This window comes from Cantharellus anzutake, assembly GCF_015039405.1.
Source record: "Cantharellus anzutake strain C23 chromosome Unknown EI90scaffold_2, whole genome shotgun sequence".
Classification (NCBI taxonomy): Eukaryota; Fungi; Basidiomycota; class Agaricomycetes; order Cantharellales; family Hydnaceae; genus Cantharellus; species Cantharellus anzutake.
The window spans coordinates 593,473-621,116 of record NW_024066952.1 but is presented as its reverse complement, the minus strand read 5'-3'; the positions used below and the strand labels follow the sequence as shown (position 1 = coordinate 621,116).

At 49.5% G+C, this 27,644-nt stretch overlaps 12 protein-coding genes across 12 annotated transcripts; 3 read left to right on the top strand and 9 right to left on the bottom strand.

Moving 5' to 3' along the window:
- Nucleotides 1-544: 544 nt before the first annotated feature.
- Nucleotides 545-1,254, bottom strand: EI90DRAFT_2821183 (uncharacterized protein; the record flags this gene model as incomplete). The annotated part of the gene is made up of 2 exons (XM_039053574.1): nt 545-959; nt 1,019-1,254. Coding segments are annotated over 2 exons (651 nt in total), but the record flags the coding sequence as incomplete, so codon positions are not given.
- Nucleotides 1,255-1,471: 217 nt separating this feature from the next.
- On the bottom strand, nt 1,472-2,677 carry EI90DRAFT_786781 (uncharacterized protein). The gene has a single exon (XM_039068046.1). The coding sequence runs from the start codon at nt 2,444-2,446 to the stop codon at nt 1,841-1,843; it is 606 nt and encodes a 201-aa protein (XP_038923225.1). The 5' UTR covers nt 2,447-2,677; the 3' UTR covers nt 1,472-1,840.
- A 1-nt stretch (nt 2,678) lies between these two features.
- EI90DRAFT_786780 (uncharacterized protein) lies at nt 2,679-3,844 on the bottom strand. The gene is made up of 6 exons (XM_039068045.1): nt 3,452-3,844; nt 3,337-3,390; nt 3,173-3,274; nt 3,073-3,113; nt 2,820-3,002; nt 2,679-2,763 (listed from the first exon to the last, which is right to left on the bottom strand). Exons 1-5 carry the CDS (start codon nt 3,742-3,744, stop codon nt 2,944-2,946), a joined length of 549 nt encoding a protein of 182 aa, XP_038923224.1. The 5' UTR covers nt 3,745-3,844; the 3' UTR covers nt 2,679-2,763; nt 2,820-2,943.
- A 1,071-nt stretch (nt 3,845-4,915) lies between these two features.
- On the top strand, nt 4,916-6,967 carry EI90DRAFT_3030192 (uncharacterized protein; the record flags this gene model as incomplete). Its single annotated transcript, XM_039058195.1, has 5 exons — nt 4,916-5,219; nt 5,272-5,417; nt 5,475-5,750; nt 5,804-6,642; nt 6,693-6,967. Coding segments are annotated over exons 1-4 (1,278 nt in total), but the record flags the coding sequence as incomplete, so codon positions are not given.
- On the bottom strand, nt 6,706-8,791 carry EI90DRAFT_3115319 (ATP synthase regulation protein NCA2-domain-containing protein; the record flags this gene model as incomplete). The annotated part of the gene is made up of 5 exons (XM_039062767.1): nt 6,706-7,015; nt 7,069-7,265; nt 7,372-7,524; nt 7,586-8,331; nt 8,404-8,791. 5 exons carry the CDS (start codon nt 8,789-8,791, stop codon nt 6,706-6,708), a joined length of 1,794 nt encoding a protein of 597 aa, XP_038923222.1.
- Nucleotides 8,792-9,339: 548 nt separating this feature from the next.
- EI90DRAFT_3030186 (uncharacterized protein) lies at nt 9,340-11,223 on the bottom strand. The gene is made up of 9 exons (XM_039058194.1): nt 11,031-11,223; nt 10,854-10,969; nt 10,677-10,788; nt 10,475-10,609; nt 10,316-10,414; nt 10,161-10,261; nt 9,713-10,096; nt 9,668-9,670; nt 9,340-9,640 (listed from the first exon to the last, which is right to left on the bottom strand). The coding sequence occupies exons 1-9, from the start codon at nt 11,071-11,073 to the stop codon at nt 9,539-9,541; spliced, it is 1,095 nt and encodes a 364-aa protein (XP_038923221.1). The 5' UTR covers nt 11,074-11,223; the 3' UTR covers nt 9,340-9,538.
- A 713-nt stretch (nt 11,224-11,936) lies between these two features.
- EI90DRAFT_2903036 (uncharacterized protein) lies at nt 11,937-13,371 on the top strand (the record flags this gene model as incomplete). The annotated part of the gene is made up of 7 exons (XM_039054119.1): nt 11,937-12,117; nt 12,168-12,233; nt 12,289-12,745; nt 12,796-12,881; nt 12,930-13,011; nt 13,076-13,169; nt 13,234-13,371. 7 exons carry the CDS (start codon nt 11,937-11,939, stop codon nt 13,369-13,371), a joined length of 1,104 nt encoding a protein of 367 aa, XP_038923220.1.
- An 804-nt stretch (nt 13,372-14,175) lies between these two features.
- Nucleotides 14,176-15,212, bottom strand: EI90DRAFT_3149852 (uncharacterized protein; the record flags this gene model as incomplete). Its single annotated transcript, XM_039065620.1, has 6 exons — nt 14,176-14,612; nt 14,671-14,736; nt 14,800-14,829; nt 14,894-14,962; nt 15,025-15,039; nt 15,099-15,212. 6 exons carry the CDS (start codon nt 15,210-15,212, stop codon nt 14,493-14,495), a joined length of 414 nt encoding a protein of 137 aa, XP_038923219.1. The 3' UTR covers nt 14,176-14,492.
- Nucleotides 15,213-15,790: 578 nt separating this feature from the next.
- EI90DRAFT_785807 (P-loop containing nucleoside triphosphate hydrolase protein) lies at nt 15,791-17,607 on the top strand. The gene is made up of 10 exons (XM_039068043.1): nt 15,791-15,882; nt 15,933-16,039; nt 16,092-16,243; nt 16,298-16,509; nt 16,557-16,900; nt 16,952-17,068; nt 17,122-17,153; nt 17,203-17,250; nt 17,307-17,429; nt 17,505-17,607. The coding sequence occupies exons 3-10, from the start codon at nt 16,092-16,094 to the stop codon at nt 17,548-17,550; spliced, it is 1,074 nt and encodes a 357-aa protein (XP_038923218.1). The 5' UTR covers nt 15,791-15,882; nt 15,933-16,039; the 3' UTR covers nt 17,551-17,607.
- A 105-nt stretch (nt 17,608-17,712) lies between these two features.
- On the bottom strand, nt 17,713-19,629 carry EI90DRAFT_3030169 (uncharacterized protein). The gene is made up of 3 exons (XM_039058193.1): nt 19,267-19,629; nt 18,171-19,240; nt 17,713-18,107 (listed from the first exon to the last, which is right to left on the bottom strand). Exons 1-3 carry the CDS (start codon nt 19,436-19,438, stop codon nt 17,871-17,873), a joined length of 1,479 nt encoding a protein of 492 aa, XP_038923217.1. The 5' UTR covers nt 19,439-19,629; the 3' UTR covers nt 17,713-17,870.
- Nucleotides 19,630-19,707: 78 nt separating this feature from the next.
- EI90DRAFT_786265 (uncharacterized protein) lies at nt 19,708-21,856 on the bottom strand. Its single transcript, XM_039068044.1, has one exon. The coding sequence runs from the start codon at nt 21,777-21,779 to the stop codon at nt 19,905-19,907; it is 1,875 nt and encodes a 624-aa protein (XP_038923216.1). The 5' UTR covers nt 21,780-21,856; the 3' UTR covers nt 19,708-19,904.
- A 1,001-nt stretch (nt 21,857-22,857) lies between these two features.
- On the bottom strand, nt 22,858-24,993 carry EI90DRAFT_2902752 (pyridoxal phosphate-dependent transferase; the record flags this gene model as incomplete). The annotated part of the gene is made up of 4 exons (XM_039054109.1): nt 22,858-23,506; nt 23,566-23,919; nt 23,987-24,780; nt 24,838-24,993. The coding sequence occupies 4 exons, from the start codon at nt 24,991-24,993 to the stop codon at nt 22,858-22,860; spliced, it is 1,953 nt and encodes a 650-aa protein (XP_038923215.1).
- Between the last annotated feature and the right edge of the window lie 2,651 nt (nt 24,994-27,644).

Genomic DNA, 27,644 nt, shown 5'->3' with positions numbered 1-27,644 from the left:
GAAGCAGTCAAACCAGCACTCCGAGAAACTATAGAAGCCCGAGAAAAAGCAACTGCATGAGCCTATCTGACTCTGCATAACTCTACAAAACTAAATCTCAGTCTAGTCAAAATGCCCAGACCTCCTGAGAGGCTTTCATCAATCCATCTCCGGCATCAGCCCCGTATCCTCGTAATTCTCGATACAGGTTTCGAACACCTTTACCCATCTCCACAGCCTTCCTTACAACGATAATTGAAACCCGCGCGGGACGTGACTCAAGAGCGGTATGTACCAGTTGGACCAACCGTCCGATTGCTTCCTCGTCATCGGCATCCACAAAGGACTGAGGGCGTTGAGGTTGAATGGGACGATTGAATACCGGCTCGAAGCGAATTTCGACAAGTGCCTTACGGAATCGGTGACCGTTACTGGTACGGGTGGGGAGGGATTGGGTCGATGGTGGATAGGGTTTGGTCCACACTGAAGTGTTTTCCCATGATGCCTGACTGGCGCTAATGCTCGTGTTGATCTCAACGCCCGCTGGTGGAAGGGCCGAATGGACGGGGGAGGGGGAATTATCAGCCTTGGATCGCTTGAGAATTCCACGAACACATCCAATGAACCAATGGACATGCATCGGCAAAGCGACGATATACAATGCGGGAGCCCAGAACGAGCCATTAACTGTGGCCCTTCTAATTCCTGGGTTGAGTAATTGTATGATAACAACGATGTGGAATGCGATTCGAGTTATAAAGAAGACGGCAGCGAAGAAGATGTCATTCCGCGTCTGTGGGAAGAGGTAGGAAATAGATAGAATGAACGTAGGGAGCTCCATTATGGCAGCTAAGAGGAACAAGTGCGTCCATTGCCACGAGAGTAGAACTTGCATTAGGATGATATAAACTATGTGATGTACCCAGCCGGTCAGGAGATTGATGCGGTCACGGTAGTATAAGGATCCGATAGATAGGTCGCTGTAGCACGAGGTGAGGGGCTGGGGGTGTGGGGGATATCAAAGAGTAATAAGACTTACGAGAATAGATAAACCTGGAAAAATCGACAAGCACTCTCAGACAACCATCGCCGTTCTACAAGGGAAGACACTTTGCCACCCTTCACAAAGTCAAGGAGAAAGGGCAAGCTGGCCAATGACATGACCGAGCTAGCTAATGCCGTCAGGATCCAGGATCGCTGTTTCGTCGAGGGGTATCTGGGAGAGATGCGAGCGAATAGAGCTACAAATGTAGCAAAAGCCACTATCAAGACACTTCGCTCGACATTGGAGACAGTGGCTGGGGACATCGCGAGGCGTCAAAGGGCTATTGATGGGGCCAGTGATGAGTACAGAGAAGTCGGGGGAACGGGAGAATGTTGTCCATCGCGATCGTCTCACCCTATATGAGCTATCTTCTGCAAGGGGCGAGAGACTGAGTCGAAAGAATAGGGTGTTATTTGTGTTTGTGTCGGGAGCGTGTCAACCTGAACACATTCCTATTGGACAGTTGGTTAGACACGTTCGACTTGTTTCCGGGCCGGCGTCTAAACACGATTTCCGTTCGGATTGTGCAAAGATAAGTGCAAACAATCCAAGCCACGTTGGAAAAATGAAAGCAGCAAAAGTCCAGAGGCTCGGTATATATGGTACGACGGGTATTTACATAGGATCGCCGAGATGGCGGTCACCGAGAGATAATGTTAGAAGAAGGATATCACTCAGAAGCGAGAGATCCAAGTCGAGTAGGTAATGCAACAGGAAATAAGTAAGGGGGGTTCAGAATAGATAGGGTGAAAAGCAGGAGCGTAAATGAATAAACCACAAATGAGAATTGCAAATAAGCTGTGCTACACAAAGCCCCTATGATGCAGTAGATGGCATCTCGTCTAGCTTGCCAGCGCTGCGAGCGGGGCTCAGTGGGGTGAGGGGTCGGACAACAGGAGAATCATTAGGGGTAGAGTTTGAGGACGCGGAATGGTACGTGTCGGATGTTGTGACGGTGGCATCTTGGGTAGAATTCGCAGAAACATCTTGACGTGAATCCACAGAAATAATCGCGGACAGCGGACGATTAGGGTTTCTGGGAGGAATAGGAATTGGAGGGGGCAGACGGCGAGGAATTGGCTTAATTTCATGAACTTGCACTAAGGGCGGGCTGGATGGAGGTGCAGAGTTGGATCTCCGGGCAGGAACAGCACAAGGCTTTGGAGACGTCGACGAAGGCATCAAATTTACCCACGTGTCATTGCTCCTCTTCCTCTGACGCGGAGGACCGTCAAATAACAATCCGTTTATGGGGAGCGGAGGCGGTGGAGGAACGAATGGCTCATATAGAGCAGATCCCTCAGTTGTTACAGACGAAAATGATACCGAAGTCGCCCTCCGAGGTGGGGCCCGATAGCTGTCTCCCAGTGAATTGTTGCTCTCAACGCTATACAGTGCCTTCATGTTACGTCGTGGATTCATGTCTTTGACTGGATGACCCTCGAGGTCACTAAGGAACGACCCCTTTCTGGCCAGATTTGGGTTAGCGGGCACAGTAAGCGCAGTATATGGGCCACGGGCTGCGGGGGATTGGGGGATGGGTTCAAGTGAACTACCAGGTAAAGCAGGTAAATGTACTCCGCACGGGGTTGGGCGAACCAACGCTTCGAAGCTTTTGTAGGATCTAGCCTGGAAGGATAATGAGGACAAAATGGTTCGCAACAAGCGCAAAACATACCTTTCGCGGCGTGAGAGTCAGCGAGTGCTCCGATTCGCTTGTTGAAGGATGTCTGGAGTGACTTGGACCCAACTAGGATCAAATACAGAGGCAACATGTTCCAAAACCCATACACACCTTGCACAAAATTCTGGCAGGACGGACTGGCCATATGCCAATTCTGGGACATGGAAAAGCGGTTTGTGAGAGAAAGATGATCGCGTTTTCTCGAGTTCTTCCGTCAATCTTTCGTTTTCCGCGATCAACACGGCGTTCGCTGAACGCAATAAGGTAAGCTCTCTCTGAGTCTCTTGCAATTCACTCAATGAAAACACGATCGTCAGGACCAATTTTACAAGGAAGGGGAAGGATACGACTCACACGCGAGTGCGTTCATGCTCAGCCTCCGCAACAGCTTTTAATTTTGCAAGCCTGAGCGGAGGGATTGATCAGATGCGTCATGAAGACATGAACGAGCCGCGAGGACTCGCCTTCGTAGGGAGTTTTCCGCATTCAGTTTACTCCTACAGACAGACTCAAGTCGAATCCTGGCAAAGGATTCTTTTGTCTCTTCCATAACATGCGCTAGTTGGCTGCAGAAAAATGAGCAGATACCCTTTTAAACGTGAAGGGAGTTAGGCGACGGTGCACGTACCGTGTGATCATTGCAACTCGATTTTTCAGCCTACGTTGAGCACGAGCTAATTCTCTAAATTCGAAGATGGAAGGGTGAGTTGAAAAGAGCCAGAGGGATTGGCTCGACTACGTACAGGAATCTAGCAGGAGACTTCTTGTCCAATTTGAGCTCAGCACGAGTAAGTTTGACAAGACGGGCAACACGCGATGAAAGCAGTTGTAATGATGGCGTTTCACCACGATGAAGACAGACCCGAACGTTAAGGCTTGGGCGTAAGGAGTGGAGAGATGAAAGGCGTGCTCTTATTCCAGGTTTGGACTGAGAACTTAGTGTCCTAAAACGAGATGGACGGTTCAAAGGAGAGGCAGAAAAGTGAATGGATTGATTCTTGAGTTTGGGCAGACCCGTGCTAGTATGCACGTTCATGTACTCGAGAAAGAACGTAACGCGGAGTCCCGCAGCCCCAGCGAATGAGAAAACGAGGCTGACAACAAATGTGACGCACAACAACAATGTTCTCGAGAAAATGAAATTAGCCTAATTCGGCATCCCCCTCGGCGCTTATTTTCATACACCAAACAGCTGCATCTGGACAAATTCCGACCCGATTGAACACGATTCCTTTGCACAGCAGTAATCTGCTGATCGGCTCCGGGGCTTATTCATGATCGCACCATTTGCGCTCCCGTCGTTAACATCAAGACAGGTGCCTTGTTTCAAATTTCCCTTGCTACGCGTTTGCCATGCTCACAGTGCTTATTGGTTGATGTGCCAGCGATATACCTATAGTTCTGTATGATATCCACGCTCCAAGCCAATAATATTAGTGCTGATATCACGAACAAGGGGCATTCATATCAGTTCATTGATTGCTCAAAGGCTTACTTTTATCCATGGCACCGTGAAAGCACCAAGATGATGGCCACAGTATGACGCCACTTTTCACCGCCGACAGCAACAAACCCTCCTCGCAGGCTTACTTAAATTCACTCGGAATTCCCTGCGCCTCCCCAATAGCTCGAACAACACAGTCCAGGCACGGGATCAACATGCCGCGCGGAACTATTGCCTGATATAAGAAGCACAAAACGACGATCCTACGTTGCAAAGAATATGGGGAACACTACTCTAGATTGACGATTCATCCTTTTCGACCATTTTCAGCTTTGCATGTAGCTCAAATATGCCAATTTGGAATAACAGTTGCGATGAACGGACCAAGGCACCGGACGGTATGATGTTGTTTTTCATTAACCCCGCAGAGGCTATGCATTCTTCGAGCCCTCAATCTCACTGCTAGTCTGCAGCTATGTACGATGACGATGAGCGATCCGAGTTCTCTCTGTTTCTGCGGAAGGGCTCGGCGGAAGCAAATTGAACGGCCACAACGTTCTTGCGTTTGGGACCATCAACATGTCTTCCAACTTGAACGACACGCCACAACCACACGAGGATGCTCCCTCGAGCCTCCAGCCGGGTCGAATAAATATACACCAGAGGTCTCATAGCCCTTCTTTCTCCAGCGACTTTGGTGATGAGTCCGCATTCGAGCCGTCCGCAGCATTGATACTTGTCCCGGACGACACAGACAATGTGTCTCTCTTTGATGCTGAAGCCGAAGATATCATAAGCACTACAACACCATTTTTAAGGACGTATCATCTATCTGGTTCTCTTCCTCCAGGACTGTCGACGCCTCTTTCTCCTCCAACTGTCCTATTGTTCCTCCTTGCCCCTGTCCCTCTGCTAGGAGCGATGCTCATGCCTGAAAGCTTACAGGGGGAAGGTTCCGGATTTGAGCCGAAAGCACTTGGCGCCGTTTGGATTCTATTGTTGTGTGTACTTGCACAAGCGTCCAACCAGATCTGGATACTTCTTGGCCGTTATGTACGCAAGTGGAGGTGCGCTGGTCCTACAAAGCCATTTATGGGTTATTTTTATTCATTTCAATAGTATTGAGGACGTTATCGCTCATGCTCTCACTGGCGGGGATGGAAGGAGGCACGGATTTAGGGAGCGGTGGAGAAAGCGCATATCCAGAGTGTCTGGTGTGGCAGTTGCGTCTATATGCGCGTTGATCTGTGTCATGTACCTTCAAGGTGAGGATGCTGACATGTTATATCATGGCGTAACAGCACTGAAATGTCAGCACGAAGGTGCCGTTGATGCGCTGCTGCGAAGTTCTGAATCTGCCACCCTTCTCTCCCGAGTTGTCGTCACAGTCATTTGCTCGATACTGGTTACCCCTTTCATCATCCCGACCGCCATAACATCCAAGTGGCTCTCAGCCTCAGTGCTGCTATCTGAGGCTGCGTACATCGTCCTGATTGTGCTCATGGTGGTACATCGCCCTGACTCCGGGACAGGCGCGGCGGAAAGCAGAACTGCTGTTACCTTCGCGAGTTCCGCAACAATCAACTGGGGTGCTTTTGGTATGTAGTTTGGACCGAATCAAGGGACAGACCCTGACCACATTTTCAACTAGCGACCACTGCCTTCACCTCGGCATCGCCGCTGTTCACATACCCGTTATATGCATCTCATCTCGCCGGTCGAGTCACCAGCGCACAACCGTTCATCCCAAAACGCCGGGTGTACCCCTACTCGATACACATGCTTGTGACCGCATTCATCTCTTTCCTTTTTTTACTTCCCTGGTACCTTGTTCCTTCGTCCGGAGGAAATTTGCACCCGCTACCATTCACCCTTTGCTTCCTCTTCAGTATACCCCCCGTATGGGTCATCTCACTATCACCTCGCCTTCCAACAGCCCGCACGACGCCTCGTGCCTCCACGTTACGATACAGCCTATGGGGGTTCATCGTCGTCGCCGCGTGCATGCCACCAACACTCTCCCAGCCTCTTCTTCGCCTTCTCATCCTAGCCATTCTATTCCTCACGTATCCTTTACCCGCCACGCTACATATCTTCGAACATAATTTTTATCCACCATTATCCATCCTTATATCTGATGAAGCAGCGGATCCTAGCGATCGTGAGCGTCAAAACCTGAATGGCGCCGAGGTAGTCTCCCCGAGTGATCCTAACTCCGCTGACTCGTTACTACGACGGAAAGAACGCAGTCTGCAGCGAAGACGACTTGGGCGGAGAATCCTATGGGACATTGGCGTTTGGCTCGTTCTGCTACCTTTCGGAATCATTACCACGACCTGGGCTGCAGGTCGGTTCTTGGGAAGGTGGTAGATGTGCAATATTCGTATTTATCGGGAGAGCAAAAATTAAATTATTACCGTATAGGCAAGCTTCCATTTGTATCTGCTTTCCAACGGACTGGCGTTGTGATTCTCTAACATAGTTTGTCGATTATCTTGAATCCGAAGTAATTACATAAGCGATGCCGGTTAAGACGAGACCTACCTGACAGGATCACCTGTGCACCGAGCATCCCCAACCAAGGTCTTGACCCCACGACCTCCACATTCGCTGCACAATTAGAAATTTCTCCTCTTTGTCGAAAGAAGATTCTTCTAAGTCCGACAGGTCTTCAAGGAAACCCTCACGGAGTCTTGAGCGCCTAGGGAGCGAGGATTCAGCATACCTTCTTAGATGAGTAAGGGAGACGATGAGCAAGCCCTGTGTGAGTGCTGGGAGCTGTTTGCTTGATGGTTCATCGGAAGAGGGCGATTCAGATGGGGGTATGGGCATGCCCGCATTCAATAAGAGACGCTCTATTCGGCTGTGGAACGTCGTTGGTTTGGTCAAAAGCTCGCCTTAAAACCAAATACTTACCGAATGAGGTGGAGTGACACCTCTCGTCTGCGCTTGTCACCGGGCCTCCATCGAGATCCGTTTCCCAATAGACTCCGAATCCAACCACCAACGACGTAAAGCACAGTTAGTGATGGGGCTACACCCACGAAACCGAACGTGAGTTCTTGCGAACGCAAGAGCTTATCGATGCCCTCCAAAGCGAAGTCAATGTCCACCTTGTTGACGTCCCATTTATGTAAGGGAAGCCTTATGCGTTGACTATTCACTTGCCTTTGCCTTTTGTATCTGAATTAGAAGGGAACGTATCAGTGTTCCGCTCACGGCAGAGCGCAGGGGCTTCTTGATGTCGTCTTCATACATTTCCAGGACAGGCGTCAAGTCCCCTTGCCGGATCTTCTGGGAGAGGTCCTTGAGCTCTTCATTCGACCAATTTTGCTTTTCTGTAGCCAGTGAGATCACCATGCGTTCTAGCGACTATGAAATTCCGGTTACCACCTGGCTCAGGTACTGTCATGAGAAAATCTTCACTACCCACCTCCATGTCGGATTTAAGCCCTTCCTTCGATGTCACCCTTGGACCACTCTCGCCACCTGTTCGGACGGTGTTCAGGATTTCCCTTACAGGTTCTACCACCCATTGAACCCAAAACCCTCTTATCGTCTCCTTTGCATCAATGAGACTCACACGAATTGAACTCCGATTGTTGTATATCGAGCGGAATATGAGGAGAAAGAGAGGAGGTCCGAAAAAGACCTTCGGCCATGCCCGTGTCCACCTTGGGGGGCGCTGGTATGACCGTATAGAAGTGTGATGCGCTTCCACATGTCGTGGCAGGAGTTGGGTAAGAAATTGGTGGAGAACGGTCAGGGTATCCGATAGGTCGGAAGTTTCAATCGCTTGCGACGTATCTCCTGCCATTATCAATTGGAGATCATGGAGAAATTTGGGATCTTTCCACAGTATATTTGAGGGCTGCGTTGCTCTTGTCTCGAATCGGGAACGGACATTGGCCCCAAGAAACGTTAGGCAGCCCAGCTGCTCAGCGCGCTTGTCTCTTATCCGCTGGAGCTTTCTGTGATGTTCAGAACACTCCTCTCGTATGAGTGCGAGGGGCGAGCGAGGAAAGATGAATCGTTTTTTGAGAGAAGGAAAGAGAGCATTAAAGATTTCAACGTGTGGAACAGCAAGCCGATTGAATGTATCGCCGAAAGTATGGATATTTTGCTCATTAGCAATTGCTGCGACTTTGCGTCCGAGACGAACAAGGCGCAACGGAAGAGCTAAATATCATCAAACGAATGCGAGCGTTCTCAGACTCATTAAGTAGGATATCATAAATTATGATCACTAACTTTGGACAAAATAGCACCAGCAGCCCCAAGAATTGCGCTCAATATTCGTCCACCAATAAGCCTCAGCCTCAGCCTCAATTGATTCGTTAAGCAATGTCTCAGAGAAATGCGTATATACACCAAATACAAGCTTGGTGAGAATAGCATCTCTCAGCTCCGAAGACTCATCGTAAGGTTGAGAACTGGTCACTACAGAAGGAGGTGACCTTTCCAATATCTCCAACGCATCGAGGAGAACATCAACAGTTGGCACATTGTCTGCTGATGACCCATTCAACTTCATCCAGACGCCATAAAGCTTGGCCTCATGCTCGGACACCGCTCTGCCGTCAAATGCTGGGATTTTTGGCGCATAACTCAGCAGTGTACGTGTCTGCTGTGTGGGCATTGTACCAACGGTCCGTAAGCCAGTAACTGGCGCTTGCACCCATCCCGTGACTTGATCTCAAGTTAGGTACTTTGAATTGGCCGAATATATTTGTCGTGCTTCCAAAAGGAAGATGCTAATTTTGTCTCACTTCTGAAAATCTTTTTGGAACTCGAATTTTTTTGTGGGAATGAGGATTTTGAAAAGGTCTCGAGAACAGTCTGCCATCATATTTCCAGTGCAACTTGAACGAGGTTTCACCTCACAGAATTTTAGGCCCTCCCGATGACATACAACTTACAAGTGTCTGCAGGCTGGAAATTCGTCCGGACTGTTGAAGTGGCATTCCGATGCCCTTGTGTTGCGGTTATTGTTCCCTTTCATGGGAAGTTTCCTTGTTCTAACGGTTTTGCCTTTGTTCCTTTGCGCCACACAGAAATGTATAGCTGAGTGCGATATCTAATGATACTGTACTCAGAGGATCGGGCTGCAATGCCGCGATTATAACACGGACACCAACATCGTAATCCTATACAAAATAAGAAAAGATTCGCCTACAAGTGTTGGAAGAGAAGCAGATAATAAGTAGACAATAGATGATTGTGCAAATCAATCTGGGCTAATCAAGTACTTCTTGAAGCCGACAGCTGGAAACCAGTTACCAGCAAATGCTTAGTAGTAACAAGGTCCTGGGTGTCTGCAGACTCTGATACGCAGTTGAGCAGCGCACGCAGTCCTCCCAAATCCCCAGTGTCATCGCATGTAAGATCACAGAATATTTCTACTGGCCAAGGAATCATCGTCCATATCGTTATCCCCCAGTGTTACTACGGCTTGCGCTCGGGTTGCACGCCGGTCATAATCCAAGGTGTCCTTCATAAATCGAGTGGATTTCAGATCGTCGCTCGTCGCTTGGAGGCGCCCGGAACGACAGGTACTTACGGTGGGTTTGTGCGGATCCCTCTCGATGTCGATAGTTTGAGTGACTATGACAGGCATTTCGACCATCCCGTTGGGGGCAGTTTTGAAATCGGTGAGCGCGAATGTGTCTGTCGTAGATCGCTGAGAGCGTTTGAGCCCGTAAGGACCGCTGCCACCGGGGGTTTTAACCTGCAATGAGGATGCCTTTCTGCCCTCGCCATTGCTTGGGCCAAAGTGGGAGGAAGATTCGCAGTGCATGAATACATGGCGAAAAACGGTTGTGCTGGCAATCACAGAAACTGTCAGCGCAAAGGGAACGGCCATAAGGTTCATGACGGGGCTAAGGTCCAAAGCTACCATGACAGTCTCCAGTGTATTCCCCAAGAAAACCGCAATGAAGTAGATCTTGAGTTTGGCGAGAGCCAGTTATCAAAGGGCAGTAAACGAAAAGGAAAGCATGGCTACCCACAATTCCGTCCCGTAATAGAACAACGCCGATACCCCCTCCATGAGCTCTAGGTGCCAGTTTCCAAGCAGCGAGGATCACAATACAAAGGTCCAGACCAATTGCTATGTATGAACCAGTGAATCAAAGTTTCGGAGCGGGTGGCACCTAAAACTTACTGTATGAGAAGGTAGTGATCATGACAGCAGGAGGAGCGGTCTGTAGGCGAGCACAAAATTTCCGAACAGGATCCCACCTTGAGATGGAGAAGCGAAGGGCTAGATAGTGGAGTATCTTGTTTCAGACACCATGTAAACAACTCTCCTGGAATAACTGACTTTGGCACCAAGCTACAAGCTGACCAAGCGTCCCCAAAGCGAGGGGTATCCCTACACGTTTGTCTTGATGCCAAATCGCATATGTACGAAGCGCCAAGATTGAACTTGAAGAAGTGGTCCCAATCATGTCGGCTACTACATGGGTGAGGTGTCAGAATCGGTCAAAGTGGCTAATGTATATATGTGCGATGGGCGCACATACCCTTAAGAATGTATAAGAAAGCCTGGCATGGGATCTCACTGACAGCGTTGAGATTGATGGAAAGAAACCACAAATGAAATAGCAAACATAGGCGTGCGGTGAAATAGAGGGCCTAAAAACGAACCAGTGGACAACACACGAATAAGCTACTGCTCAAGGCTAGCCACGAGCGCATACCATGGGCCATTTCCAGTTTCGCTTTCCCGATAAAATTTGCCAGTCGAACCAGAATGTGACAAGAACATCCCATGTGGCGACTCCGCAGAGTGCGACAACGAAGCAAGCCCAGACCTCTTGTGGGAGAGGAATATCAAGGGCTGAAATATGTGACCCATTCAAGCTTGGCACACATACTGGTGTCCTTTTGAACCTCGGCCGGCGACTCCCAATTGGTCATGGCTGAGGGGAGTGAGGAGAAGCCGAAAAGGAATGGACTGGTGTCGGCCACTTGACATGGTTGCACACTATAAGTAACAGGGCCTTTAAGACCGCGGCCCAGAACTACGCTACCACTGAGACAGAGCAACCCCTACGTATCCTGAAAATTGGGTCGCCAGACTGAAAGAACTGGGATCAATCTCGGATGTCTTCGTGAGAATTTGCAATAAGGATACTTTAATCCTGCATACATATGCGGTCTCTGTGTATTGCGTACGGAAAAAAGATGCAATGCGTAAATGGGGTTAGCGAGCATTGGCGTATACCAACATTCCATAACCAACCAGCCGGCATTTATTGGCAATTATTCCAAATTTCTATCCTCGGTCTATGTAATCCACTGGTAGGGTACTGTCCAATCATTTTGGCTCTTGCGGTGCGAGACCATCCTTTGTTCGAATATAGGCTGGTCCTAGACAATAACCCAACACAGAGTTCGGCCCCCGAGGAGTATAGGAAGATTTTCATTGATCCAGCAACGAGCGGTTTTTATCAGCTGGGGATTTCAGGCTGACAACAAAGCAAGCGCCTTCACCTTGCCTCGGCACCGCGATAGATTTTTGCTCGGCAAGGGTCCCTGCCGGAAGCAATAAATATGATTATCTCTCTCGACCTTAAAATTCCTAGAGAAATGTCCTTGAGCCCATATCAACCACGCTTTCCCTCAATTCCCTTGGAACGGCGTCATCTGTTCTGTCATGAGGTCCTCCTTCCTCATTTTGGTGCTCACATTGTTGCGCCTAGTGCTTGTTCAAGGCGACTTAACGTCGCAGCTCATTGATGAGGCAAAACGAGGCATGGGGCATTTAGTCAGCGTGTTTCATGCATTGTTTAAGCTATACTCTCTTCACAGATGGTATTGACCTAACAGCTGTTGGCTTTGCGAATGCTGCCCTGTCCTCCATTGTATCCGATCTCCTGGCAGCGAACATCACTTCTCTCTCGCAGCGACGTTCCGTTTTCGACAAGCGCGCCGGCCGAGCAGGCATCATTGATGTCCATAGTAAGTGGGCACATGCACGCCCAAAATACACAGCGCATTCTTTACCATAGGTCATGTCATTCCGCCCTGGTATCTGAGCCTTGTACCCATCACTGGGCAAAACCCCACTCCCACTGGTGCGGATTTTCCCGTTTCCCCTGCCAATCAACGTTCCTAGTCATACTTCCATAGGCTGGAGCTTACCTGTACACTTGGACTTCATGACGGGTGAAGGAATCGGCCACAGCATCATCTCGATATCCACTCCTGGATCGAACGTTTTTTATGGGAATAGAATTTTTACCGCAGCTCTTGCTCGATTGCTGAACCTCCAGCTAGCGGCATATCGCGACCTCCACTCTGATAAATTCTCGTTCTTTTGCTCAATGCCTCTTCCGTACGTGGCAGCTGCTAAAGCCGAGGCCGATTACTGCTTGGATGTGTTAGGAGGAGTTGGGGTTATGCTCCTCACGAACCACGAAGGCCTGTACCTGGGTAACCCCACGTTAAAGGACTTCTTTAACTATATGGATAACCGTGCAGACAAAAACATAGTCTCGGTCCATCCCCACGACCCCAGGATCGAGATCAATGGCCAATGGTTTTCTGCTAACCCCACGTTGACTCCTTGTGGCTTTTTCGAATTCTAGTGAGTGAAATACGAACGTCCGGAAGGCAATGCATTAAGACTTCAAATAGCTACGAAACCGCACGCGCATATTCAGATCTGACGATCACCCAGACGATTCACAATTTTACGAATATAAAATTCATGGTGGCTCATGGTTTGGGCATTTCCATTATTCTGGGATACATCTAATCGTTGTGAGTAGAGGGCGGTGCTTTCCCCTCCATCATCGATCGCATGTTGAAGCGATTCCCCACAATTTACGATGCAACGATGGAGATATTCCAGTCAAGGCATGTCATGAATCTTGCGATTGTCTCTAATACATCCTGAACGCATTGCGTAAATCAGGTTCTACTTTGACTCCGCTGGCCCGACCTTCTTCCATCAAGTCAGCGGTTTATTAGGCTATGATATCCCAGCCACGCAGCTCTGCTTTGGTTCTGTGAGTACCTATTACCCCTGACTTAGTGGAACTGGCCTTAACTTATTTCGAATTTTGTCGTCAGGATTTTCCCTACTCACAACCCGCCAGTGCCCAGGGCGCCAACCTAAACGCAGTTATTTCCAGCACTTTGATTGACGACGCCGCTAAGAACGAGCTGTTTACGACCAATGCCCAGGGACTCTTCGGTTTCCCCAACTGATGAGATATTACTCCGTGATGCGTTTGTATTCAACGTCTTTGTTACGAACTTTTTCGTCTTGATACGGGTGACATTATCTTTCTATTTCTTGGGGCGTTAATACCACGTCGCGCCGTCGCGCCGGTTGCATTTCTTTTCCCATCATTCGTTGTCTCCTCAGTCCCTTCTTTACTGGAATCGCTGCTAGCCACCTTAGATTTCCTACCGGGGTTCCTTTCAATACTCAACCCACTTGACTGATAGAGGACTGTTCCTGGCCATTTTAGCATGGGTGATTAAATATAAATATGATCTCCATATATTCGGGATTGATGCCCATTCCCAGCATCCCGGTTGTTCACGTAACTTGGTGATGTACAGTTAAGCCTGTAATTAGGAGTGGCACGCCCGTTTCGGATATCCACTGACCGAACTGTAATTTAGAGCTGGGCGTCACGGACTTCCCAATTGCAGGCAACAGTTAAGGATAGAAGGCCACAGAGGATGTTGTCATGACCAAACCGTAGCCACCGGTGGAATAATTAGCCGAATTTGGGAGGCCGTTCTATTTACCGTCTATTTGCGTACAGCTCGTGTGATTGCTGGCGTAGCCACCTCAAATTTCACACATTACGATAAAACTCTGGCAGTAGTTGGGTGCCAGTGGCCTCAATTGACGCTTTGTTGCCGTGCCTGGGGAGGTATTATCGTTGAGATGGTGCCCCAGAATGCGAAAAGACTTTAGCCGTCGGCAAGAGGTCCTTGGGTTAAGGGGCAGCACCCCTGCTGCATTTCAGCTTGACTAAAACGAACTGACATTTAACCCACCGATTTAACCCACCATAAGCGTTGCGCTTGAAGGAAACCCTCACAACAGGGTTGGCCTAGTTGGGATGTAGAGCTGTGGAACGCAGTGATGGCATAACCTATGTAGCCATTTCTCGTCCGTGCCCTGTCTGATAGATGGATAAGATCGATTGCATAAAGAATCCGTACAGACTGCAAGGGGGTTTCATAACTTGCTATTGGCCCACCGACATAGCGACAAGGCGACGGAATTCGATTTCATTTATAGCCGGTTCCGGGGAACAACAATGCCTGCAGCATGCGGCAATTTGGCATGGAGAGTAATTCTTACCCTTTTACCGCCGTCCTTCCACCATTATGATATGGTAGCCAAACTTGGTTTTGACTAACCCGGTCGTTATGGGCTTGTCAGTGGTGGATGGTGTCAGGGAAAAGGCAGCGTCTTGAAACTCGCCCTTTGCGGCGCAGACGAATTCGGTCAACAAAAGATGACAGAGTAAACTTGGGACTCACAACCATGGAGCCTCTAACCATCCATCCCAAGCTGCCCCCAGCTTTTGCTTTGTCTTCCGAGTATTCCTGGAATGGATTTACACGCGATATGAAGCCTCATGACAACTCCTTCAGTGACCAGCTGCTGACCTGAGCGACTTTATCAAATCGCACACCCTCCTAAAACAACGCAAATTTTCACGTAATTTCAGTGCTGACGAGTAGAATACCAGTATTCCCTTACCTGGATCTTCTGCAGGGCTTCTGTAGCCTTTGAATGTTTTTCGCACAAGATGTGCCGCACATTCACCGCCTGTCAATGATGATTGAGGATTTCCCCGTCCAACTTAACGCTCAGAAAACATGTAGTTATACCGTAGCTGCCTTTAGCTGTAAATTTCGACCATGAACGACTGCAGTAAGCCCGGGTGCGGGATAAGCGACATTACTTTGTCCTTGTTTCCTGACCCATCTTCAAGATTCTTATTCTTAGAAGCCGCTGCGCCCTTCTTATCGGCAGGCTTCTTTTCGCCTCCTTTCTTGTTGTCAGCTTTCTTGGGCATGGATCAGTGTGGAGGCCCAGGGGACGGGAACTGCCGGGATCGGTCCATCTTCTTTGAAGAGGGCCATTGTGGGCTTGAGATAAAGCCAGAATAGGTGTTAAACTTTATGGCTGAATCTAACACACGTATTGCCATCGTTGACTCTAATAAATGCCGTCCCAAGCGATGCTCCCAGGAGTGCAAAAAGGTGAGTGACAATGGACAGTCGACTGAGTCATAAACACTCATCATCGGTGTTCTCAGTCGTGTCCAGTCGTGAGGATGGGTGTGTCTCTTGTAATTTTTGGAGGTATATCGTTAAAGTGGATGTGCAGGTCGTCTGTGTATCGAGGTCAAGCCATCGGACAAGATCGCTTTCATTTCAGAAGTATTGTGCATAGGATGCGGTATTTGCGTCAAGAGGCTAGCAGCTTGATCAGCTCTATTTCTGTTCTGTTATGCCAACATCTGCCTCAGGTGCCCTTTCGAAGCCATCACCATCATCAACCTCCCAACCAACCTCCAGAATGAGGTCACGCATCGCTATCGAGCGAACTCATTCAAATTGCATCGTTTGCCTACTCCTCGCCCCGGACAGGTGCTTGGGCTGGTCGGTACCAATGGTATCGGGAAAAGCACGGCTCTCAATATCCTGGCAGGCAAAGTGAAACCAAACTTGGGGCGATACGAAGCATGTCTTTCATTTCAGGGTAATTAGGTCTCTGCTTATGAATCCTCTAGGATCCTCCAGATTGGACTGAAATTTTGAAGTATTTTCGTGGGTCGGAGCTCCAGAACTACTTCACAAAAATTTTGGAAGATAATTTGAAAGCGCTCATCAAGCCCCAGTATGTGGATCAAATACCGCGCGCGATTAAAGGCGACCAAACCGTCGACCAGATGTTGGATGGGAAGCAGCAGAGAGATAACAAGGCCGAGATTTGTGGCCTTCTCGAGCTGAATGAAGTTCTCCAGCGGCAGCCTGCCCAACTCTCTGGTGGGGAACTACAGCGCTTTGCTATTGCGATTGCATGTATCCAGGAAGCTGACGTGTAAGGGGGGCTAACAACTTGATCCTGATACGGGAATCTTAAGCCAAGCTTTAGGTACATGTTTGATGAACCGTCAAGTTACCTCGACATCAGGCAGCGTCTACAGGCTGCTCGTGTCATTCGCAACTTGTTGGGTCCTGATCGCTATGTCATTGCTGTCGAACACGACTTATCTGTGCTTGATTATCTATCCGACTTCATATGTTGCCTCTACGGGAAATCTTCGGCATACGGCGTTGTGACGATGCCTTCGTCCGTTCGGGAGGGTGTGTTGACCTCTTTTAGTGACGTTAGACTTACTGAAGATTTCCAGGTATTAACATCTTCCTCGACGGGTTCATTCCTACTGAAAATCTGCGATTTCGAGATGACGCACTATCATTCAAGCTGAGCGAAAACGCTGAGGAGCTCATTTTGGACAAGTCGCGCCGATACAGCTACCCGGCAATGACCAAGACCATTGGTACCTTCAAACTCACCGTCGAACCCGGAAGCTTCACCGACTCTGAAATAATTGTCATGCTGGGAGAGAACGGGACTGGGAAAACCACCTTTGTCAAGCTCCTGGCTGGTGATGCGCCTGATATTGAGACCGACAAGCAGACTTTTCTTGTATCGCTTAAGCCCCAGAAGATTGCTCCGAAGTTCCCTGGTAGCGTGCGCGCATTGTTATTGAAACAGATCAAGACGGCCTTCATGCACCCTCAGTTCCAAACTGATGTCGTCAAACCAATGAGCATCGAACCTATCCTTGACAACGATGTGCAAACCTTGTCTGGTGGTGAGCTCCAACGAGTTGCCATTGTGTTGGCTCTAGGCAAGCCGGTAAGGAACTTTACTGCGAGTGGTGCAAATCGGCATTCATAAATAGTACGCAGGCGGATGTGTATCTTCTGGATGAGCCATCTAGGTACTTGCTTATTGTATGCATAGCCGGGTTCCCTCTGACTCCCAGGCAGTTTCCTCGACGTTGAACAGCGTATTCAAGCTAGTAAGGTCATCAAGCGGTACGTATCGTGCGTCACGTCAGTTATATCTCCTAGAACTTACACTTTGGGCACAGGTACATCCTTCACGCCAAAAAAACTGCTTTCGTCATCGAGCACGACTTCATCATGGCAACTTACCTTGCTGATCGCGTGATTGTCTTTGGGGGAAAACCTGCTGTGGCCGCCACCGCCACTCCGTCAGTCCAGTTGCCCTCAGGGCGGCACCGCCGCTGACTTAGCAAATTCCCACAGCCCTCAATCACTTTTGACAGGTATGAACAAGTTCTTGGCATCTTTGGAAATCACCTTCCGCCGTGATCCAACAAATTATCGCCCCCGTGTCAATAAACTCAATAGTGTGAAGGATAAGGAACAGAAGAGTGAGATCTATGATGTGTTTGTGTCCCTCACTGTTGCTGATTCGTCTACCTTGCGTCAGCTACTGGAAACTACTTCTTCCTGGAATCCTAAAAATAAATCCGATGCCTTTCTATTGTAGGAATATATGCACCATCGAGGAGAGAATACACATGGCGAGGGGTATCAGTACCTGGTTAAAATTCATGTAGTTATGGAATAACGATAGACGTGGGGCGTCGACACCGGAACGATTGTGAATGTTGATTGATCGAAATAAATCACGACGACGGTTGGGAGGGAATACGTTGTTGAATGAATATGTCTTTTGCCGGTTTTTCTGGTTGAACGTAGTGCGATTGGAACGAGCCATTAACTGCGTCGCGCCTGGAGTCGGTTGGATTAGGATTGCCCGTGAAGGATCGTTGGGGTTGAACTGACACAACAGGATACACTGGTGGGTCGTACGCGTTGGGGAGGGGCGAAGTATTGGGCGCAGATTCGTCTGGCTTGATTATCTTCACATTATGAGATGTGACATTAGTCGCGACGCAATCTTTATCACCGCGAGGAGAGGCTACCTTATTAGGGTTACCAGCACCACGAGGCGGTTTCTCAGCCCGGGCCGCAATCGCAGGAAGCCCAAGCTCCACAGAATGGTTCTGGAAGTAATTGCGAACTTGCATCGGCGTTTTGTCGGGTAGTGAGTCTGCGATCAACGCCCAATTTTTCCCATATTTCGGTAACAGAGTCATGAATATATTCTTTTCAACAGCTGTCCATTGGGTCGAAGATCCTTTGCCAGACTTGGGCTTCGGCCGTGACTTCCCGGTGAAAGTAGGATCGAGGTCAGTTTCGGTGGCCTTTGTGCGTCCCCTTCCTGGTTTGCGAGCTAACTGGCTATCATCGGAATCAATGTCAGAGTCCGTGGATATCTGTTGGTAGGAAATGAGCGCGGCTTTTCGAGGTTCCGTTTCTCTTCGAAGTCGAGAGGGTCCTGCATCGCTCTCAGATGGAGGGGCAGGAGATGAATCAGCGGGGGAGGCATCATCATAATCATCCTGGGGGCGTCGGAGATCCTTGAGAAGTGCGCTAGTTTTCTGCCTACCCGGTCTCCGCCCGCCTCGCCTCCCTCTGCCTCCATTCTGCTTTGCGATAAGGCCCTTGAAGTTTATGGAGTGTTTGTTGAGGTAATAAAACAAGACACATTGTTCCCTAGTTTTATGAGGCAGTTGTTCAGCTATCCTTCCAAATTGCTTGGGGGTAGCAAGGTACGCTCGTATAAAAATCTCCCGTTCAGCAAAGGACCAATCTCCAACATCTTGAGTACTGTCCGCGAATGCAACCGGGTCTAGAACCAACCCATTATTGTCGATATATTGACACCGCAGAGCCTTGGGATCAGTGACTGATACCATGTCAGGAACATTAGCCAAATTCTTTCGGGCAAGAATATCCGGATTAGTCATGTCTTCGTTGACTAGCGAAGCCATTATTTGATCTAACTCGAGATCGGACCTCGCCATGTCCCCCATGGTGATGGCGCCACGACGACTTGACCTTCCTTGGCCGTCATCACCGTTGAGGAGGTTCTGCTTTCTACTTCGTACTTCGGCCAATCGATCGAGCCGTTGTCGATGGTGTTCCAGCTCTCATGAAATGCCTTATACTCATCACGGAGCGCATCCAGTTTTGACTCAAGCGCTCTTTGCGAAGCGTTCATGTCGGCTAGAAGTTCCCTCCCCAGTTCCGTGCTAGCCAGTGTAGCTTCATTATTCTCGAAGCTGCTCGAAATTGAGGCTTTTGTTCGGCGGAACTCTTGGTCGTGTAGTGACCAATTGCGGTTCATGATGTTACGAATCGCATGCGGCTCAGGCTCCACAGTGTTCAGCTCATGAGTCGATTTCCAAAGAGCATCTTGAAACGCGCTTGTTGGTACGGGTGACGAGAAAACATACGGAGGGGGGGGGGAGCGGACAGGTGGCGTTAACGCAGCACCAGCAGAAACAAGCTTCGGGGCAGACTCCGGTTGCACTTGCGGAGGCACAACGGGTAGCGAAGGAACAGACGACAGGGGCTGAGGCTGAGGCTGAGGCTGGGGATGGGGATGAGGCTGGGGCTGGGGCTGGAGCCGAGGCTGAGACTGGGGCCGAGGCTGAGGCTGAGGCTGAGACTGAGACTGAGGCTGAGGCTGGGGCTGGGGCTGGGGCTGGGGCTGGGGCCGAGGCTGAGACTGGGGCTGAGGCTGAGGCTGAGGCTGGGGTTGAGGCTGGGGTTGACGATCAACGGGGTTTTCCTGTAGCGGGGGTGGATTTTCAAAGCAGCTTCTGAAAAGATCTATTGCATATTGATGAAAGAGAGCCGCAACGTTCACGGTCTGAGGGTCTTGCTGTGGCGCTGGGGTAGGAGTTTCTTGTTTCTGTTGTTTTGGTTGTTTTGCTATTGCGAGACATTTTAGCAACTGTATGTTGAGTGCTGCACGGAATCTTACGAATTGTTGGTGCAGCGGACTTAGGAGCCGGGAGGCGCCCAGGCTCGGGACTATTGCGTAATCTGCGGTTCTGAGATAGAATCTGATCTACGTCGTCATCTTGTGACTCGGGAATAGCTCCCCCACGGAAGAGCTCAACTGCGACGACTTCCGAACAAAAAGGGGGTGCCACATCTAGTTGCATATCATGCTCACTAACTGGGGCTGGGAAAAAAACAATCAGATGTGAACAAACGCTCATTAAAGGGCGTGAATCATAGTGACCTTGGGTATCTGACGACCTCCCTCCAATCTCGCGCGGCTGAGGTATCTGTTGATTCCACGCCAAGATCGACTCTGCGTGTTCAGCTCCTCCGCCATCGGTTTGCACTATCCGCCGTACATTATCTGAGAGAGTTGCTGAAGGTGTAATCGACATCGGAGTACCATCATCCGAAGAGTTTACTTTTGTAACCGAGCTGTGTAGAGGCGTCTGTGGGGTCTCGGCCCGCTTCGAGCCCAAATTTGGAGTGGACTTTGCAGATGCTGTCGAGGCAACCGGCTTCGGAGGGCTTTTTAGATCTGATGGGAATAGCCTGGGCATTTCTGATGGCCAGTCTCGGTTAATTGTAGGTAAAGGAGCAGGTAATGAAGTTATTGCTTTGTCACCTGGTGCAGACCGTTTCTTGGCTTCAGTCATGCTAATCCTGAGGGGAATAGCGTAGGCCTGAGAAGAATGAGGCGACGATTTCTCGGCAGGCGGACTACTGTCGCTCCGTTCCATTGACGACAGCGACGCCGACTTATGACGGTTCTGAATACCATGAACTGCCGTTGAGGTCTCACGAGATGATATACTCATTGGAACGTCTTCGAGCTTGACGACAGTACTCCCTGGTGACGGCTTAATTGACATTTGATTGACTTCTGGTGCTTTCGAGCCGCCGACCAGCGACATTGCTTGAGGGATATTTCTGCCCAGTCCACCTGAATCGTACGACGGTATTGAGCCAGCGCGGCTGCGGGATCCACCGAGATTGCTGTTGGAAGGCTCAACAAATCCTGTGGACGGAACACCTTCTGGTTTTTCGTATGAACCTGCACGAGGGGTTGGGGGGCTGGGAAATGGTGGACGATTTCCAGACTGGGAAAAGGATCTGGAATCGCTTCGAGCTTTGGGTGGCAGTGGCCATGAACGTGCCGAATCGGGAGGATTCATTCGCTGATCAATGTCTCCTCGTGGTGATACGTAATCTGGAGATATAACAGGAGAAGGTGGGACCATTGACACTGGTTCCACTGGTCTCTGGCGAGGGCCATCGAAAAAGCTCAAGGAATTTGACCGAGAGGAGTTCCGCGACGTCGAAGCTCCCGAGGATGCTCTATTGCGCTTATGCAAATCACTCGATAGCACGGGGGATACAGGGCTTGGGATAGCTGGATGCATAGTTCTGGGCAGCCCCGAATAATCTGAACGAGCATACATGGGCTCAGGGGGGGGCGATAGTCTTCGATGGTGACCACTTGGGGGCTCCATGGAATACTGTCGCGTGTGAGAGCCTGAAGGTGACCAACCGTAGGCATGCGGAGGCCCATAAACGTCAGTGTCCATGGGCTGTCTGGAAACCGTACGACCATCCGGTCTTTCAGAAAAAGAGGAAGCCCTAGAGCGATTGTATCCCCCAGAGTGTATTGAAGAATCCGTTGGTACAATATCCATCGTTCTATTGGATGTTCCAGAACGGTAATAATCTTGTGGTGGAGAATATCTGGGACAGGAAACTGAACTCAGTTGTTCGAATCGTGGAAGATCACGATTACGTACGCATCGCTTTTCCAATTCCGAATACGATCCGGAGGATATGTAGGCGGTGGCTGGAATGAGCGATCATCATCCCATGCTACACGGGATAAAGGTGGGGCTCGTTCTCGTTCGTATGTGCTCGGCCGCATATGGTCATCCGGATACCATGATGCCTGGCCTACACGTCGAGAATACGGTGGGCTTGGGGATCGCGAGTAGTTTGAAACCCTAGTGTTGTCCCAAGAAGACGCAGAATGTGTAGTGGGAGGATAATCCCTGTCATGATGAGATGGCTGACCCCATTTACTATCGGCCAACCTATCCCTATGATCAATAGCATATGCAGCATGGGGCTTCCTGTCCAAATTATATCTATCATCTCCATGGTAAGATGAAGCGCGCTGAAAGGTTTAACAGGAGAATTGGGAATAATGCAATACAATGATTGTGGTTGTTGACCAAGTTAAAATATGCTCCCAAGATGATCGTATTCCCTAGGACGAACCTGAGAATAAGGAGTAGCATAAGAAGCTCTCCGCATGGAGGAGTCAATACCAGAGCGGTCACGGTCGTGATCGCTATAGCGCAATTCCCGGGAGTAATCGCCCATTGAACTTATTCCAAGTGTGAAGATGCTTTTTAAATGATTAAGAGCGCTCAGTAGCTATTCCGATAATATACCAAGCTCCGGCTGCTCAGAATTATAAAGGACAATAGTCCTCGTGGTGTTAAGCGAAAGCCTACCCAGGAATGTAGAAGATGGGAGGTTGAGATTGAGGTTGCCCGGGAAGTTCCTTGTTCTTCCCAAATTTAGTAATGCATCCAAAACATGCCGGACGACTTCGACAAAGAGCGCTCTTCCACTGGTCCTTTACATTGTACATTCTCTAGACATACGATAGGCCTATACCTCTAGAGGAAACGAAAACTTTCGTGTTCCCGAACGTTGAGGACACTGTTCACAAAGGCCTCAATTCATTCAGAACACCCCTGTCTACGCCAAAACGCGAACAGCCCTCTCTGCGGCTCCCAATGCCCCCATAAACATGGATTCGAGCTCTTCCTCATCTTCCAATCCAATACTGACCCTGACTAAGCCCCTTTCAACCCCATATTCTGCAGCCCAATCCAACTCATTGTAGTGAGCGAGTATCGTGTACGGGCAAGCCAGTGTGAAGTTCGTGCCGAGACTCGGCCCTTTGTCGCACGAAAGAGCGTCGAAAAACGCTTCGGATGCTGTATCTGATGTAAACGTTACCGAGAACAGACCACCCCATCCGCCCTTCTGCAACTGCCCTGAACAAAGCTTCTCCGCCCTCTTCACCTGCATCTTGGAGCCGATTCGACATGCCTCGAAATTCTCCGGTGTCACCCACTTGGGATAAAACACTTCTTTTATGACCGGCGCAATCGGTTGCCCATTGATTCCCGTGGTCACTTCACCGGCTTCTTTCTGAGACCTAGATCGTAACAGTTCACATACATACTCAGTGTTAAGATTAATCTTATCCACTCTTGGCTGCAAGTCGCGAGAGTTGCGTTCCATATATATGGCGTCTTCGATCCAGTAATTGTCCTCGTACGTAGACGCAAGGGTCTCTTTCAAAGTTGGGTAGTGATTCCCAGAAGGGTTTAGAACGAGACTATGAGGTGAAAGTGGGGGCATTATTGCGACTACTTTAAGAAGTGATGGTTGTCTTACCTTCCACCCATCACGTTGACCTCGCCTGAAAAAATTTTGGACAAACTGCTCACGACTATGTCAGCCAATGGCAGGACCTCGACGTTTGCAAAGTTTCCAAGAGTTTCGTCGACAACAATGAGGAAGCCATATTCGTCCGCAAGCTCTCGCAGTCTCAGCAGGTTTGGTGACCTGAGGAGAGGGTTCGATGGGAACTCGCAAAACAACGCCAAAACAGGAGGTTCCTTCCCATTGCCTCTCTCCGTTTTGAGGAGCTCGGCTAAGCTATCGATGTCCGAATCCAATCCATGTCCAAAAAAGTGGCACCCACGTCCCCACTTTTGGAGAATCTTGTAGGTGTCTGTGTAAGGGAACCTGAATCCGTTCGCGCGGATTATAAGTACAACTAAGATTTTCGTTTCACTGAGAGCATATGTCTTACCCGAAACAGACACTTTTGGCAGGAGGAAGTGCTGCAAGAGCAAGTTGATGGGCATGCCATATTGCACTCATTCCAGCGGGGAAGAGGAAGACATCATGTTCGGTCACTTTAACGCTTCTCTGAGGACCATGTAAGTCCTCCGCGGGTGCCAGAAGCATGGTCTTTTCATCGGGGGCAATGATGCCAGCAATTCGCCGCCTGAGAGCCCGCTTGGCCAAGTCGGCATTTGAAAGTGCTAAATTTCGCCCATATCTCTCTTCGAGGTACGTGTTGAATTCGGGTGTTAATCCATCGTCTATCGTTTTCGGTGTCACCGTGCCGGATCCGACGGGAGTGCTGGCTCCAGATCCTCGCAGCGAATCTCGTTTATTCCCATAATGCTTTCCGAACCTGTTTCTAGTTGGCGGAGTGGGGGAAATCGGTATTCCTGATAAAGCCTCACACTGGTCGATCAAATCTGGGACCGGAAGGAGAGAGAGACAGTATTCGGCAAGGCGGCTGGAGATACCATTTCCTGTATGCTGCCAGTATGACTTTGCCAGGGCAGCATGCTCAAGCGGAAAAAGAACGATGTGGAGCTCAACGGAGGGTTGATTAGACGAAGTAGTTCGGGCGGTCCGGGCAGTGGGGGGCGGTTGTAACATAAATTGTGCAATTCTGACAGGAATTGGTGCGGTTGGGCCAGGGGAATGGGCATGCATAAATGCCCTGCATGATTGGGCGATTCTCGAGCTGGGGAAGAGATGGCAGCGCTCTCCCGGAAGGCCAAACTTTTTCTCGCAAAGTCTTTCTAGCTGTAACAGCGTGACGAGGTGTTTAGCACTGGATCGAACCACTGGGAAACAACTTACACGCCGAATGTGAAGATTGATAAAAAATCTTGGATAGCCGGATTGCATTTGGTTGACAACTCGAGGATCGCTCTCCTCGTACCCTATATTGTCTTTCCAAGTTGGCAACGATACTGAAATTCCATGTGGCAAGTGAGATGGGATCGGTGCTCCCATGACCGTTTTGATGCGGGCAGTCACAACAGCAGGCATCTATTTTGTAGTTATTCGAACAACTGCTTGGCGCTAGGGTTGTTGGAGGGGTTGGAGGATAGGGTACGAGCTTGCACTATCGTGGTGTGGATTAGTTTTATCTAAGCAAACCTGTATTGGGAGTTGCCTTTATCGGCCGATGTAGCTGATCACTCCCAAATTTGCAAATCATGTAAATCGTATTCACTTACGAGCAAGCTCAACCGGTACTTGGTGTTGCACGTACTCTAGATCTGTAGCAGGGCACCAATATAGAACTGGGTGCGAATGTGTATCTCTATGCACGGATGCTATTCGGATGATAATGAACTCTACCCCGCCGCCGCGTTGTTCGGTTTAGTTTCTTCCATGAGTGTGATATGGCGCCCATGTGTGCATCATGTGAACGACCCAGTTGCAACATGATTTGTCCTCAAGTACAACTGCTTCATAGATATAATCAACATGATTCGAATTTCAACCTGAATCCCATGAACTTCGTCCATAATAACTCGCCTATGCGAACAAACCTTATCATACCAGATGACAAGATATGCTACCAATTTCAATGATCGTGTTGTTATTCCTATTTTCGAAATCGCGGCGTAGATGCGCTACATACATGTTTGTGAAAAAGGAAGGAATCAGCCAAAGACGTTTAGTGGGCACCATGATAGTACTAGGATCTCACCACATTACCATGACGCACAGATATTGATGACATGACGTCGCAGAGTCCATATCCATTCCAAACGAAATAATCCAGGCTAAGACACAACAAGCTGGAAAAGGGGGATTCAACGCGACATACTCGCTCCTCAGTCACAATGCCACCGCTGACACGGAGGCCAACCCCCCGCATCGTGTGAAATTGGAACCCCTTTGGTAAGTGGGGGGTGGTGCGATCACTATCCCCAACCTGAGAAGCAATGAAAAATGTGCCAAAAAAGTTGGTGCCGTAATAATGTTATTCACAAGTATTTGTCCAGGCACCAAGACATGGAGGCTCCGCAATTGAGACGATCGAGGTGAACAAAGTCAAAGCTCGCCAGGGACGAGTTTTGATGGGCATACCTTACTATCCCATCATTCCGCCGTCCCTACGTGAGGACTGAGAGGCCTTATCACAACATGCGACAAGATCTTCTCACCCCACACATGTCAGCAACGCTCCAGACCGATATTCCGAATTCGCCAACTATCAGTACCATGAAGGGCGAGCTCACGCTATAGCCTTGGCAATCTGCTTTGAGGATTGGTGTTAAGACCCAAACGGCGGATTCGACGGCGATTCATAAGATGTGTGTTCGGCGGCAAACTGCAGCGCCGCCGTGTGGACCCTTAGTACCACCATATTTAGGAGAGCGAAAGAGCACAAGCCCATCTCGGGAAGACAAACCTCCCAGACATCGATCAACATACCAAGAAACACCAGCCCAACAGTCAATAGAAAACGGTCCACTATTGTCATAAGAGTAAGAGCAGTACGTCCCCAGCCCCGGGCTTCTTTTTTCCTCTGATAAGATATGTATAAGTGATACTTCTCCTGTCCAAACATGACTATGTACGAGCAACAGCGCGTGACGCGAAATTAAAGGCGTCATCAGCACCGCGCATTGCGTGCTAGGTACTCCCCGCCTAACCCGGGCGACTACATAGTCTTTATCAATATACAAGGGCCCATAGATGGAGCACACAGAAAGGGCGTCATGGGGACTGTGTAGGCCAAAACTACTCAAACTAAACAGAGTATGGTTGAACCCGCGATTATGGCTCGCCTAGGAGATTCCAGAGTGTCTCACAAGAAGCAGTGGCATTGAGGACCGAGAATTCGCATCCTGAGCGTGAGGGCTCGACCAGAACGTTCACGCGCATACACAGCAGCAGACATTGAAGCGCCCCACACCCCCATGTCAGACAATCGCAAGTCACCGATTTATATGTATATGCCTGCAGCCCTACAACCTGGGCATGCTTGATCTGCACTGCATACAGTACTCCATCCTTGGTCCTGCCAGGGATTCGTGCATGAGGAGCTGCTTCAGGCAGCGTCGTGATCCGCACACGACGGGTTTGCTTTTTCAGTGATCTTGTGGCAGTGCCGGAGACTGCCGCCCAGCATAATCGCAGGCACCTGACGCGGTAGAACCCGGTGGTGCAGGTGCTGGGACTGTTCAGAACGTGTGCTTCGTATTGCGCATGTAAGCCTGGATGGTGTCCCTGTTCCTGGCCTCAAAGGCACAATCGGCGGTTTCCTTGAAGTAGTTAGCCAATTCGAGGTGCGTTCTGCTAAAGTGGTTAATGGCTCATAACCTGGGCTACTATAGAGAGTCGGAGCAAATGCTGATGCAATTCATTGGGCCGCCAGACAGTGATAATTGGCCATTCATGGCTCCTACACCACAACCCAGAAGTGGACTGGGTCAAGCAGAAGGTCACCCTGTCCCGGTGTCCACCAGCCTGCAATGGCTGGAACCCAGGGGGAACCTGACTTCGTGCTTGAACCCAGAGACAGATCCCCCATTTCCTTGTACAACTCCTCTACATACTCCTTCACTGATAAGGGTACTTCGCTTGGAATAGTTCGTTTGACTGTTCGAAGAGACATAGGGTCTTCTCGTGGCTAGATTATGAGC

What these genes read in the sequence shown, in the direction of transcription:
- EI90DRAFT_786781 (XM_039068046.1), bottom strand. Translation starts at nt 2,446, where the DNA reads ATGAATCCACGACGTAACATGAAGGCACTGTATAGCGTTGAGAGCAAC.
- EI90DRAFT_3030186 (XM_039058194.1), bottom strand. Translation starts at nt 11,073, where the DNA reads ATGACCAATTGGGAGTCGCCGGCCGAGGTTCAAAAGGACACCA. An exon ending in TTTCTTATACATTCTTAAGG is followed by an intron (nt 10,610 to 10,676) that starts GTATGTGCGCCC and finishes TCACCCATGTAG; the next exon opens with TAGCCGACATGATTGGGACC. An exon ending in TTCTATTACGGGACGGAATT is followed by an intron (nt 10,097 to 10,160) that starts GTGGGTAGCCAT and finishes GCCAAACTCAAG; the next exon opens with ATCTACTTCATTGCGGTTTT.
- EI90DRAFT_785807 (XM_039068043.1), top strand. Translation starts at nt 16,092, where the DNA reads ATGTTGGATGGGAAGCAGCAGAGAGATAACAAGGCCGAGATTTGTGGC. An exon ending in TGTATCCAGGAAGCTGACGT is followed by an intron (nt 16,244 to 16,297) that starts GTAAGGGGGGCT and finishes GCCAAGCTTTAG; the next exon opens with GTACATGTTTGATGAACCGT. An exon ending in GCCTTCGTCCGTTCGGGAGG is followed by an intron (nt 16,510 to 16,556) that starts GTGTGTTGACCT and finishes GAAGATTTCCAG; the next exon opens with GTATTAACATCTTCCTCGAC.
- EI90DRAFT_786265 (XM_039068044.1), bottom strand. Translation starts at nt 21,779, where the DNA reads ATGGATATTGTACCAACGGATTCTTCAATACACTCTGGGGGATACAAT.
- EI90DRAFT_786780 (XM_039068045.1), bottom strand. Translation starts at nt 3,744, where the DNA reads ATGAACGTGCATACTAGCACGGGTCTGCCCAAACTCAAGAATCAATCC. An exon ending in CGAGTTGCAATGATCACACG is followed by an intron (nt 3,275 to 3,336) that starts GTACGTGCACCG and finishes ATTTTTCTGCAG; the next exon opens with CCAACTAGCGCATGTTATGG. An exon ending in TGCGGAGGCTGAGCATGAAC is followed by an intron (nt 3,003 to 3,072) that starts GCACTCGCGTGT and finishes GTTTTCATTGAG; the next exon opens with TGAATTGCAAGAGACTCAGA.
- EI90DRAFT_3030169 (XM_039058193.1), bottom strand. Translation starts at nt 19,438, where the DNA reads ATGAACCGCAATTGGTCACTACACGACCAAGAGTTCCGCCGAACAAAA. An exon ending in GTCAAAACTGGATGCGCTCC is followed by an intron (nt 19,241 to 19,266) that starts GTGATGAGTATA and finishes GCATTTCATGAG; the next exon opens with AGCTGGAACACCATCGACAA. An exon ending in GTGCTGGTAACCCTAATAAG is followed by an intron (nt 18,108 to 18,170) that starts GTAGCCTCTCCT and finishes CATAATGTGAAG; the next exon opens with ATAATCAAGCCAGACGAATC.